At 40.5% G+C, this 12,417-nt stretch overlaps 1 protein-coding gene across 3 annotated transcripts in view; it reads left to right on the forward strand.

The window, feature by feature from the left end:
* RFC1 (replication factor C subunit 1) overlaps window positions 1–12,417 on the forward strand; it is a 41,469-nt gene that overhangs the window by 23,657 nt on the left and 5,395 nt on the right. For all 3 annotated transcript variants that reach the window (XM_021397001.1, XM_021397000.1, XM_021397002.1), the window contains exons 8-21: window positions 935–1,019; window positions 1,109–1,395; window positions 2,793–2,900; window positions 3,421–3,600; window positions 3,886–3,990; window positions 5,108–5,504; window positions 6,310–6,419; window positions 8,789–8,903; window positions 9,394–9,482; window positions 10,472–10,609; window positions 11,036–11,131; window positions 11,243–11,341; window positions 11,802–11,956; window positions 12,073–12,190. In XM_021397001.1, coding sequence (XP_021252676.1) covers window positions 935–1,019; window positions 1,109–1,395; window positions 2,793–2,900; window positions 3,421–3,600; window positions 3,886–3,990; window positions 5,108–5,504; window positions 6,310–6,419; window positions 8,789–8,903; window positions 9,394–9,482; window positions 10,472–10,609; window positions 11,036–11,131; window positions 11,243–11,341; window positions 11,802–11,956; window positions 12,073–12,190 — 2,082 coding nt within the window. The remainder of the gene's footprint in view (window positions 1–934; window positions 1,020–1,108; window positions 1,396–2,792; window positions 2,901–3,420; window positions 3,601–3,885; window positions 3,991–5,107; window positions 5,505–6,309; window positions 6,420–8,788; window positions 8,904–9,393; window positions 9,483–10,471; window positions 10,610–11,035; window positions 11,132–11,242; window positions 11,342–11,801; window positions 11,957–12,072; window positions 12,191–12,417) is intronic.

Raw genomic sequence — 12,417 nt, forward strand, 5'->3', positions numbered from 1 at the left:
CTAAAGTATGAGAATGGTTTAAGTAGTTGAATGCTTCTCCTTATAATTTTTCTGTTTTCCAGCCATTCACAGTTCACTGTCTTGATCCAGATTTGATTTTTACGAATTTAGGAACTCACAGTGGATTTTTTTTCCTACAAGATGGTTTGTATAGATCAAGAGGACAGTGAGCAATCATCTACAACATGCTGAGATTTGCTTTTGAACCAGTCTCAAATCTGAGGGAATGTACACACTATAGAGCATCAAAGAACAGTGATTGTGACTGGATTGTAGCCTTTAGGTTCAAGTTTTACGCTTATCTCTGCTCATTTCACATAAGTGGACTGCTTGTCTCTCTAATACCTGAAGTGATGTGCTGAAGACAGGTACCTTAGATCAGCTATAGCTCCTCTGTTTCCCGAGGAACGGATCAAGCAAAATGAGTCAAAGGCACAAGCTGGTGAGAAGCGATGGGAGAGAAAGGAAGGAGAATATGCTCCATCTTTAGAGAGAAGGAGCAAGCAGGGATCTTCAGTTTTATCTCTAACCCCAGTGGCTGGAGTTCTCCTAGTTCACGTAGCTTGTGGTGTGAGGCACAAGGCTGCTTAAGGTACAGCAAAATAGTTCCTGAGTTATACATCCAGGGTTTTGGAATTCAGGATAGGTCTTTGGGATATTGCAAATACTTCTACTAGTACTACTACTATGAGAGTTGAAATGTACTGTAACCTGGAAGTTTGTCTGTTATTTGAGTTAAGGAGCAATTATATGTGTGGCTGAGTATAGAATTTGCTTAACTGCTTGCCTTTGAGAGTACTTTGACTTGTGCTGGATCAGCTTTTTTGTGCATGTCATTCAGGCTGCCATACTTAACAGTTGGAAAACAAAGGGTCTGGGCTTAATGGTGTTTTGGGACATGCGTTGCTGACTTTTGCATCATTTGTTTGCTTAGGCTCGGAGAGATTCAGAGGAGCAAACGGTGTTGAGCATCAAGAGCAGTCCTAATGTGACAGAAAGATGCAAGCAATCCCAAAGAGGTGGGTTTCTAATAGTATGGATTGGTGAAATGTTTTCAAATTTCAGTACATTCTTACCTGTGCACTCTTGCTCCTCTGCTTCTTTCAAGCGAAAGCAACAAACTTGCCCGGTGAAGTAAAAGAACAAAGTAAATCTGAAAATTCAAAAGAGCCTAATTTACATCCACAATCATCTGATGGTAAAATAGCAAGAGTGCTGACGGAGAAAACCTTGTCTTTGAAACCTACCTCAAAGCTTGTGGCTCTAAAACAGAAGGAAGAGACTACTAAAAAGGAAAGAGGCGCTCAAAGTTTACCATCAAAAGAAAAAAATGCTACAGGGAAAGAAGAGAAAAGAACACCAAAGAAAGAGAAAATTTCTCCCAAGAAGGCTGAGGTAGGAGCTATCCGTATGAATGTAGTTGTCTTGGTGGAGCTTACAGGAAAACAGTTTTCAGATATTATATATGTGTCGCTGTTGTCTCTGGGTACTTTCTTTTTGTATCTTCTGGGTGACTTTTAAGAATTTAGAATCTTACTAGAATTCAAGTTCCTAGCAGTTGTAGAAAAGAATGAGATAAGTTAGCTGGAAAAATACAGAGTAAGTGCATCAAGGAGTTGAGTGTTCTTTAATGCATCAACACTGAAAAATCAGTTGAAATGCATTTTCGCGTTTAACTTCCTGAAAACCTGTGTAATGTGGAATTTTTGGTAGCAAGTGAAACTTCTTTTGTGAGCATAGATGATCTTGTGAATGCTATACTTTTAAAGATGCATCACATTTTTTCTTCTCCCCTCCCTCTGAAATATCCTGTTTCTGAAGCGTGTTTCTTATTGTTAAAATGTTATGTAGGAAAAGAGTCTAGTGTTCTCATAACTGTCTGATTCAATAACAAGTTACTGAACATATTCCAACAATTATTGGCAACTTCAAAACGTACTTTTTAACCATAAAATAAAAATACTTTTTTTTTTAACATTTAAATAACAGTTGCAATTGGGAGGGAAAGCCTGTAGTGTTTTGATAGGGCGAGAGGTAACAGCCACAAGTTGCACAGGAGGAGCTTCAGGTTGGATACTGGGAAAAATTTATTCTCCGGAAGAGTGGTGGTGCATTGCAACAGGCTGCCCGGGGAAGCGGTGGAGTCACCGTCCCTGGAGGTGTTTGAGAGCCACGTAGATGTGGCACTGAGGACATGGTTCGTGGGCAAGGTGTGGGTGGGGTGACAGTTGGACTAGATGATTTTGAGGTCTTTTCCAACCTAGTTAATTCCATGATTTTTGATTTCCTGAATTAAATTAAATTAAAAAAAAAAACCTTAAATGACTTATAATCTACTTCTAGTATTTCTGCTTCTTATGATAGCGTAGATCTTGTCAATACCTCATAATCATTCTGGCATTAAACTAGATGTGAATTTAAAGCAACGACTTATTAATAAAATGAACATGTATATGCTGAATACAGATAAAGGTACAGAAAATTGAGAATAAACGTTGAATACAATTCTTTAAATAGAACAAAATGTAACTGAAAAAAACACCATAAGCGCCCCTCTCACTCTTCCCAGCCCAAAGGAAAAAACTCACAACTTCCCCTCCCAGACAACAGCAAAAAATCCCATGGGCTTTGGTGTTACTTTTTAACAGATTAAAAACAAACATTTAATTGTCCTTTATCTTTGTTGCATAAAGATTACTTACACTGCGATCCTTGAGGGTTTTTCATTGCATTTTATTTATTTATAAATGTATTTTTGTATGTGCCATGTATCTATTTTTCTTTTGCCCAAGTCTATAAGTCCTGAGGACTCTGAAAAGAGGCGAAACAACTATCAAGCCTACCGAAGCTTCCTTAATCGCGAGGGTCCGAAAGCTCTGGGTTCCAAAGAGATACCTCAAGTAAGCTTGGCTACAGTAGAATTTCTGTATGTGGAAGTGGCGTGCCTCATAGGCTTCTAGTCATAAGTGATCTAACGAGCATCAACTACGCTATTTGAATTTTTTTTTAATGGGGGAAACAAAGCTAAATTGGAATGCAAAGCAGTGATTGAATGTAAGAAAATATACTGAGAAATGAAATTCCACATCTGGTTTATGAAGCCATGCTGATGTAAAATAGTTACTGGTCTTAATGTTTGAAGGTTGCTGTCACTCCTTTGACTGACATTGCTGAGCTTGAAGCACAAAGCGTTAGGGGTATGATAGGGTCAGGTAAACAACACGTGAAGGATTGTTGACAGCTTTTCCTTTTAATAGTTTCTGAACTTCTACAGTTGTTAGCTATAGCTAGATAAATCGAGTTAATTTTTAAAATTTCATAGAGCACTCGACGTGGTAAAGATTTAAAGAAAACTTACGGTGGAAGGAGAATTTGTAGAACTGCATCATTGAATGGTACTTTTTACATTACGGTTTTCAGGGAGCTGAAAACTGCTTGGAAGGCCTGACATTCGTAATCACAGGAGTTCTGGAGTCCATTGAAAGAGATGAGGCCAAGTCTCTGATTGAACGTTATGGAGGAAAAGTGACTGGCAATGTCAGCAAGAAGACAAACTATCTGGTTATGGGACGAGACTGCGGACAGGCTAAATGTGAAAAGGTGAGCGTTGTGCATGAGGGAAGGGAAAGCAAAATAAGTAATTTACTTCTGTTGTTTTTTTCATATCTCCTCTGAAAAGAGCGAGTCCTACAAATGCGTGTTAAAAAGGAAAAGTTACCTAGCATAGTTAAGACTTCAGTTTATTTTTATTGATACACACATACATCAAGAGCAACAGCCTTTTGTTGCTGTTGTTTTGTGTTCCTAAACGTAGCTTTTACTGAAAGGGTTTTGAAGTGAATTATAACTCATTTACCTTACTCTTAATTCTTATTTTTGCCCCAGGCATCAACTTTAGGGACAAAAATTATTGATGAGGATGGCCTATTTGATCTTGTTCGAACTATGCCGGGCAAGAAGTCCAAGTACGAGCTGGCAGCTGAAACAGAGGTTGGTTTGGTTGGTTTTTTGAATTGCCAGGTGGCTTGATCTTTTGTCCCTTGAACAGTAGCCCTATCTATGATTGTCAGCTTGACCTCTTAGGTTAAAAGTATTGAACCACAAAAATGTTATTGGTGTTCTAAGAATTCTAGTTTGGACTGATTAGGTTTATCCTGACCTTTTATACTCAGATGTTATTTTGCATTTTTAGGTATTTTAGGTGCTGTCTGAGGGATAGCTGTATCTTCTTAGATGATTTCAGTTTTTAACTTTCTTTGATTTTATATGGTACCCAGAGTCGGTACTGGGTACATGTTAGAACTATTTGTAACCGTGTTTTTAGATAACAGACTTTATCTAGTGCTTACTGTGACAAACGGTAATAAAGATTTTATGTACAATTAAATGTAGCCTGTAGTGGCTGATAAAATGTTACAAAAATTCAGTTAGCTCTAACCCGTGTTATGTTTGGTATAGATACTGCAGTTATTTCTAATGTGGCTAGGTACGGGTTGTTGTCTGTAAATATACTATTGGAATCATCCCGAAGAGCAACTGTGAGGCTGCAGTAGCTGATGGCTCTCACTCCCTTCCCATTCGTTTTGGGTTGAATACCGTCTGCTCTTTTTAAAATGACAGCTGCTGCAGTTCTCTTTTATAAGTGTGTACTTGAGAGGAGTGCTTCATTTTTTTTGGAAAACAGATTGTTTCCTGGAAGTGTTCTTAGGGTTAATTTTTTTTTTAGTGTTGAAGCTTAGAATTGTTGTTTGAGAGCTGCACTTCTGCTTTGTGCGTGTCTGATGGCTTGTTCTCTACAACCTGGCAGTCAGCAATTTCAAATTCTTTCTTTTCGTAATACATCACAGTCAGTGAGTAAGGAGTGCTGGAACTTGGACTACTCCTGGAATGACCAGAACACTTCCTGCCTGCGTAGTGGGTTATGCTACAGAACCAGGTGGCTTTGTGTTTAACATTGGTTTATTTTTCAGAGAATGTTCTTTGATCTACTCTTGGATGTTTATCAGTACACAAGCTCTGTAACTGTCTTTTGCATGCCTCTGTATGTGTTCAAACACTGCGTGTTTCTTTACTCTATTTTTTTAAAATTTTGTTTAATTTTCCTAAGGCAAAGAAAGCAGAGCCAAGACATAAAAAGACACCACAGAAAACTGAATCTGGGAAAAGGAATTTTAGTCCCCTCAAAAGGGAAGCTGATAGGAAGAAAAGTAATCTTACACCTGAAAAGGGTGGTACCTTCAAATCTGTCAAGAAAGAAGCTGCTGCCGTTCGAAAGCTTACAGACTTTGAACATCAAACTGTGGAGAAGAAAGAAACCCCCAAACCTAAGGGGAACCTGGTTTCTGAGAGCAGTGAGCATAGAATGGAGACATTACTATGGGTAGATAAATACAAGCCTATGTCTCTTAAGGCAATAATTGGACAGCAGGGTGAGCAAAGCTGTGCCAATAAACTCCTCCGATGGCTCCGAAGCTGGCACAAGAATACCTCGGAAGATGGACAAGGTGATGAGCATGGTCAACTTCTCTCTGTTCTTCCGTGCCAGTTGCGCTGCTTGGTACTATATGCTGGCAGGGGTCCTCTGTGACAGGAGAGCAACTCTACACATTAGGAATGACTCTAAATTCAGATGCGGGTTTTTAGAAACAGTTGAGCCTGAGTGTTTTGTAGAAGCAGTTGCTCGCTTACCCCGCCACTTCTATCTGAAGATACTGTGTGGTGTTTTCTTAAATGTGACTATTTTCCAAAACAGATGAAAATAACCTAGCGGTAATATCTATATAAATGGCCTCACATCTAGGCTATTCGGTTCTTTTTCACCGAGAGAAATAGTGATCAGTGCTAAATTGTCTGTACACATGGGGAAAATGTGGGCTAGCAATGTGTCTAGAGGGCTGGCATCACGCATAAGGAAAGAGATGAATTGTTAAGGTTCTCTGACAAGTAGCTGCTGATGTGTATAGTGTGTAACCCTACAGACGTTCTTTTTGTGAGAAAGTATCATTTAAGCTTCACTGCAACTGTCACAGGTAGTGGATTTCCTCTGTGGCATCTCTTAGGATATTGTTGTCAGAAAATTGCTGAAATAGTTGTATTGCATTAGTATTTCAGTTTGGGATCTTACCTAGTACAGTTTAAACTGCTTTTCCCTATATGCTTAGGATGCATAAATGCATGTATTTTTATTTTATTTTTTGATACTCGTGTAAGCCTTAAATGTGAAACTCCTATAATAGTTGATGTCTTTAAAGGCTTACATAAAATGTGCAGTTCGTGTATAGATGTAAAACACAGAATCTTCTTTTACAGCAAAGACCAACAAATCTGGAGGCAAAGATGATGGTACCAGTTTTAAAGCAGCATTACTTTCTGGTCCACCTGGAGTTGGTAAAACTACCACAGCTTCTTTAGTTTGTAAGGTGAGTCCTCGTTAATTATCGGTTTTCAAATTAAAAAATTGGTTCCCAAGACTATTTATTTTATATTGGTCCTCTGTATGGATGTGCGCAGGTGGTTACTCCCTAAATTACCAGGTTCTGCTCCCAGCCTAGCTCTGCCTAGTCAGAGCAGACTTAGAGATGGCCCAGAGGAGGGCCACGAAGATGGTCAGACGTTGAAACACCTCTTCCATGAAGGAAGGCTGAGAGAGGTGGGCGTGTTTAGCCTGGAGAAGAGAAGGCTCTGTGGAGTCCTCAGTGCGGCCTTCCAGAGCTTAAAGGAGGGGGCCTGCAGGGAAGCTGGAGAGGGACTCTCTCAGGGAGTGTGGTGGTAGTACTAGAGGTAATGGCTTTAAACTAAAAGATTTTGGATTAGATATTAGGAAGAACCTTTTTTCTCAGAGGATGGTGAGGCACAGGAACAGATCGCCCAGAGAAACTGTATACTCCATCCCTGGAGGTGCTCAAAGCCAGGTTGGATGGCGGGGTGGAACTCCATGGGCTTTAAGGTCCCTTCCAACTCAAACAATTCTGTGGTTGTTTGCATACCTTTGTCAGGTCTGGGGTGAGAATGTAGCGGTGGGTGTCTGCATTTCTTTGTTATGGTTAGATTGTGGTTGGACTTGATGATCTTGAAGGTCTTTTCCAACCTGAGCAATTCTGTGATTCTGTATTAAGAAGCAGCACATCACAATATGTTGAGCAATTAGAAATGGTTTTCAAAAATTGTGAGCTTTAAACAATTGTACAAGTTGGAGAATACTTGCAGTAAACTTACAGGAAGTAGAATTCTGGCAAGCTTTGTTCATGAGGGTGGATCGTGATAGGTCAAGGGGGAATGGTTTTAAATTGAGACAGGGGAGATGTAGGTCAGATATTAGGAGGAAGTTTTTCACACAGAGGGTGGTGACGCACTGGAACAGGTTGCCCAGGGAGGTTGTGGATGCCCCATCCCTGGAGGCGTTCAAGGCCAGACTGGACGTGGCTCTGGGCAGCCTGGTCTAGTGGTTGGCGACCCTGCGCTCAGCAGGGGGGTTGAAACTCGATGATCTTTGAGGTCCTTTTCAACCCAGGCCATTCTGTGATTCTGTGAAGCTTTTTGAAAGTGCCTTTGAGTAACTTTCCCAGACTTGACTGTCTGTAGGATGAGAGAAGTTGACAGAGCTGGGTGTCCATTTCTAAATCTGAATTTGGAAATTAGTTTTTGCGAACTCAGTGCAACACAAGTTTCCATTGTTTCATGACAGTGGGGACTCTATACGGTAGAAATGCCTTTAAAGCTAAGTTATTAATAGTGATATTGTAGTGAGTTAGACGATTTTGTTCTTGAGAACAAATCTCTCAAGAATTCTCAGAAAGATACTACTCCTTGCAAGGGTTGAGAAGAATTAGCAGCTATCTGGTCTTTTGTGCTGGGAAAGAAGGCTTACCTTTTCTCTACAATTCAAATGTTAAAAATAACTTTGACCTTTTCATTCTTTCCTCCCTCCTTCACTTCCCAGAGGCCTTAGAGGCTTGTGCTAAGCCAAAGGTCGATAACCCAGAGCTGGTTTCCCTGGCTGACGCTGCACCTGGAGCTGGGTGTGCTGACTTCGGCTCATTTCTGCACCGGTGCAGTCTTTCTGCTCCTCATTTTTTCCACCTAGCTTGCACACGGCTGCTGTACTCCCTGTGCGGAGCGTTTAGCTCTGCTCCTCAGATATGACTAACAAAACTGGGTTACCCAAGCTACAGGAGTAAAGCTGTGTGCGGTACACTGCTGCAGCTGTATGTCTGTGCTGGGAGAGTTTGCTGATAAAGGAGCAGCTGGTTTAAGTTCCTTCAGGGCCTGCAGGCAGACAAGCCCTGCTGTGAAGTGGTACAGCTGCTGAGGGAGTCGTGTATTTTCTAGCTGCTGAATAGTTAAGGGCTTTTCTTTCCATCGGCTTTCTGTGGGCTGTGGCGTGTTTCTTTGCCTGACTCTGCGCTTGAGATATTGATACGCATCTGGAAATACTATGGAGCTTAGCCAGCCTTGGCTCATAGTCTGTTTCTGTCCCTTGGGACAGTTCAGTTTTATCTTTCACAGCAAAATCTGTGCTTTTTTTTTTTTTTTTTTGGCTTGAAGGTTTAGAGGTGGAATAGTTCTCTTTTTGGCATGTCTACTCCATGTATGATTGTAAGTATTTCTGGAGTCCAAGAATATAGCAGAATAAAGGGAGAAGGGAATCAAAGCCACAGATGAGATATAGTAGTAGTGTTGTAAAAGCTTTCTTCTTGAATACTGAAAATACTGTTTCTAATTGAGTATGCTTACGTTCTTTAAAAAAGAAAGGTCTCACTTTTCTGTGTGGTTTATGCATTTGGACTAGGAACTGGGGTACAGCTACGTGGAGCTGAATGCCAGTGACACTCGAAGCAAGAACAGTCTAAAGGAAGTAGTTGCTGAATCGCTGAACAACACCAGCATCAAAGACTTCTGTTCTGGTATGTCTGTTGTTTGAAGGAGGAGATGGCTATAGACCGGTTGCAGAGGGACAGAGCTTCCTTACTGCACAGTAGTGTTAGGAATTGAAACGTGCCCATCACGTGGAAGTGATCAGGCTTAAATAAGAATGGCTTAATTTAGGAAGCTGTGCTAATCCATCCTCACCATAGGATTAAATCCTGTTATTAAGAGGATAAATTGTTAATCAGCACAAACTACTGAAGGACTCTGCAGTTGCTCTTCTGTTGCCCAAGGTTTAATTCTTGGAAAATGACACAAGTTACAGGCAGCTCTATTCTGTGAACATAAACTCCATATCAGCACGTTGTCAGAGCAAGGACAAAAGATTCATCACCGCTTCAGTTGTCTAAGTTGGGCTTTCGTAATGTGTAAAGCTTTGGGTAAAAATCTGAGCAAGACCCTATTTTATTCCCTTAGGAATAAAATATTGTATTGCAATCTCATTTTCTTGTCCATATTCATTTTCAGGCACATCCTCATCAGTTAGCGGGAAACATGTATTGATCATGGATGAAGTGGATGGTATGGCAGGCAATGAAGACAGAGGAGGGATTCAGGTGAAACGGTTACAGTTATTAGCTAATGCCATTGCAGAGTGCATGTCATATTTCATACCAGTCTGTTGTCCTCAGCCATGGGTCACAGTCCCTCCAGAGTACGGTAGTACGGTTCATCTGACCTATTCTAGAAATCTGTCCTTGTGTAAGAATTATGCAACGATAGAGGTAGAAAAAAGACATTTATTTAAAAACAAACAAACAAACACCATCAACCTCTGCAAAACAAATAAATAAACGCACAGACCTTTTAGTAACAAACTCAGGTATGTGCACCATAGATGTTTATTGTTGGACAGGTGAATTTATCACAGGTTCTCTGCAGCTGATGTCTACCAGCAGTGGAAGGCTTGTAATCTAGCTTGGGACAGTTACTTTCTTCAATAGACAGTGGTCACTGCAGTACTTTGACGATGGTGAGCATAGAGACCTTTAGCTCAGATACAGGTATTTACCCTGCATGATCTGAAATTGAACTGAATTTCACCTCTGTTAGAACAGACAAAGATTGCTACGGTAACTGAAGCTGAATCTGCAGGGCTGAGCTATTTGGGCAGGGAACAGCCCATCTTTTTTACTTCTGCTTCCTTGTTGGTTATGGCAGGGTGTAGTTGAAGATGGGTGCTCCCTCTGGGCACAGTCTGGGTCAAAGTGGCGCGGGGATCGGCATCACCTTGGCATCACTGCCACCCCCCGCAATGTCGATCCCCTGGGGAAGACCCTCACTGGGAGCAGCCTGTGGGAGAGGGCAGGCTCTTTGGCTAGATATCAATACTTTGGAGCTCAAGAGAATAACAAGGAGAAGAAGTAGGAGAAAGGGACAATGTTTTCAGTATGGAAATATAATTACTGCAAGGAGCTAGTTTACAGACTCAAATCTGAAAAGGATCTGATTTAAGGCAGGGACTAATGCTGCTTGATATGATGTTTAAAGCATTCTCATCTTCTGAGGTATTTGATGCAATTGTTTTAATGTGTTTAAATCACAGGAACTGATCGGTTTGATTAGACACACAAAGATACCTATCATCTGTATGTGTAACGATCGGAACCATCCTAAAATTCGTTCCTTGGTCCACTATTGTTTTGATCTTCGTTTTCAGAGACCGCGTCTAGAACAGATTAAGGTAAAGACGGCTGTGTGGCTTGCACTGAATTGCCAGCAGCAATCTGTCTGTCTCCATGTGGCACAGTTCATACAGAACTGGAAAACACCGCTTGAAACTCAGCGGGTCACCTCACTGAGCAACTCTGTTTTCCTTATTGGGGCTGTCTGGCTTCTTGGGAGGGAAGACTCAAGTATCTCAAAGCCTTTCAGATTTATTGTCCATCTTAAATAGATCCAAAGATTTTTATGTAATGATCTCATTATTTCTTTCATACCGGTGACAAGAACCAACTTGACTTGTACATTCATAAAGAAAACAGTTTGAATTATACTTAATTCAAAAAAAAAAAAATCCAGCCCAGCACATTGATAATGTGCTCTGTAAGGGAAAGAATGAATAGGAATTCTCTGGTGACAGTTTCTCAAAGAAGTGTATGTGTTACAGGGCGCCATGATGTCAATTGCATTTAAAGAAGGTTTAAAAATTCCACCACCTGCTATGAATGAGATAATCCTGGCAGCAAATCAAGACATCAGACAGGTCAGTGCCATTTCAGCATTAGCATGAATTTAGGTATAGGGATTAGGCTTTTTTTTTTTCTGAAGTCTTTAAGTGTTCTTATGCTACCAAATTGTCACTTTCGTTTCCTAGGTTTTGCATAACCTCAATATGTGGTGTGCAAAAGATAAATCACTGACTTACGATGAGGCCAAAACAGATGCCAGCAGAGCCAAAAAGGATATCAAACTGGTATGTGTAAAATATTGGACCGACTATTATTGCAGTATTCTGATATAATTACTGGGCTTTGTAAGCATCTTCTGAAGTAAAGCACTAGTAGCCTAGATGCGCAAGGTGCTGTCGGATGTTTTGAGTACGTGTCACACTTGCCACAAGTAATGGGACAGCAGTTAATCCAGCACTGACTTACGTATTTTGATGTGCTGTCTTCCAAGTAAGATGCATACTTCATCTCGTACTTCTCATTTTGATTGCTGTCTTTAGGAGAAAAATTCTTTTAATCTTAAAACTCAGTTCTCAAAACTGGCAAAGCACTATTGAAAAAGCACATTTAAAAGTACAATACTGGACACTGAGCTTGTGCTGATGAGTCCAGACATTGTTGTGTTCAGTCACTATAGTAATTTTCTTGACATTGTGCTGTTAGTTGGACTTGCAACCCACTTCTTGAAATACTTCTATCATTTAGGGCCCTTTTGATGTTGTCCGGAAGGTTTTTGCTGCTGGAGAGGAGGCTTCTCGAATGTCTCTTATAGACAAATCAGATCTCTTCTTCCATGACTATTCCCTAGCACCTCTCTTTGTCCAAGAGAACTATGTGCATGTGAAGCCTGCTGCTGCTGGGTGAGTTATTCCATACCCTGAATTCATGTAGAATTTCAGGAGGAGTAAAAGTAAGATTAAAACCTGTCTAAATATTTTTTGCTTTGTAATAAAATCAACTTTTTTTTTTTCTCCAGAGGAGATCTGAAGAAGCACTTGATGCTCTTGAGTAGAGCTGCTGATAGTATATGTGATGGCGATCTAGTGGACAAACAGATTCGTAGCAAGCAAAACTGGAACCTTCTACCAACACAGGTGAGCACTCAGCACTCATTTTGTGTGCTTTACGCTATGGGGGTGCAGAATACAAGACTCAAACCTCAAAATATCAGTGTAACTTTATGACCTATTATAGTTTATGCTTTATGTAGTATTATTCTGTTCTGCCGGGGAGTAGAGCAGCTTCCTATAATCACATGGATGAACCCATGCTGTATCATGAAACAGTCTTCTGAAACACTGAGAGAACTTAAAAACTTTCT

This window comes from Numida meleagris, chromosome 4 (assembly GCF_002078875.1).
Source record: "Numida meleagris isolate 19003 breed g44 Domestic line chromosome 4, NumMel1.0, whole genome shotgun sequence".
Taxonomy (NCBI): Eukaryota; Metazoa; Chordata; class Aves; order Galliformes; family Numididae; genus Numida; species Numida meleagris.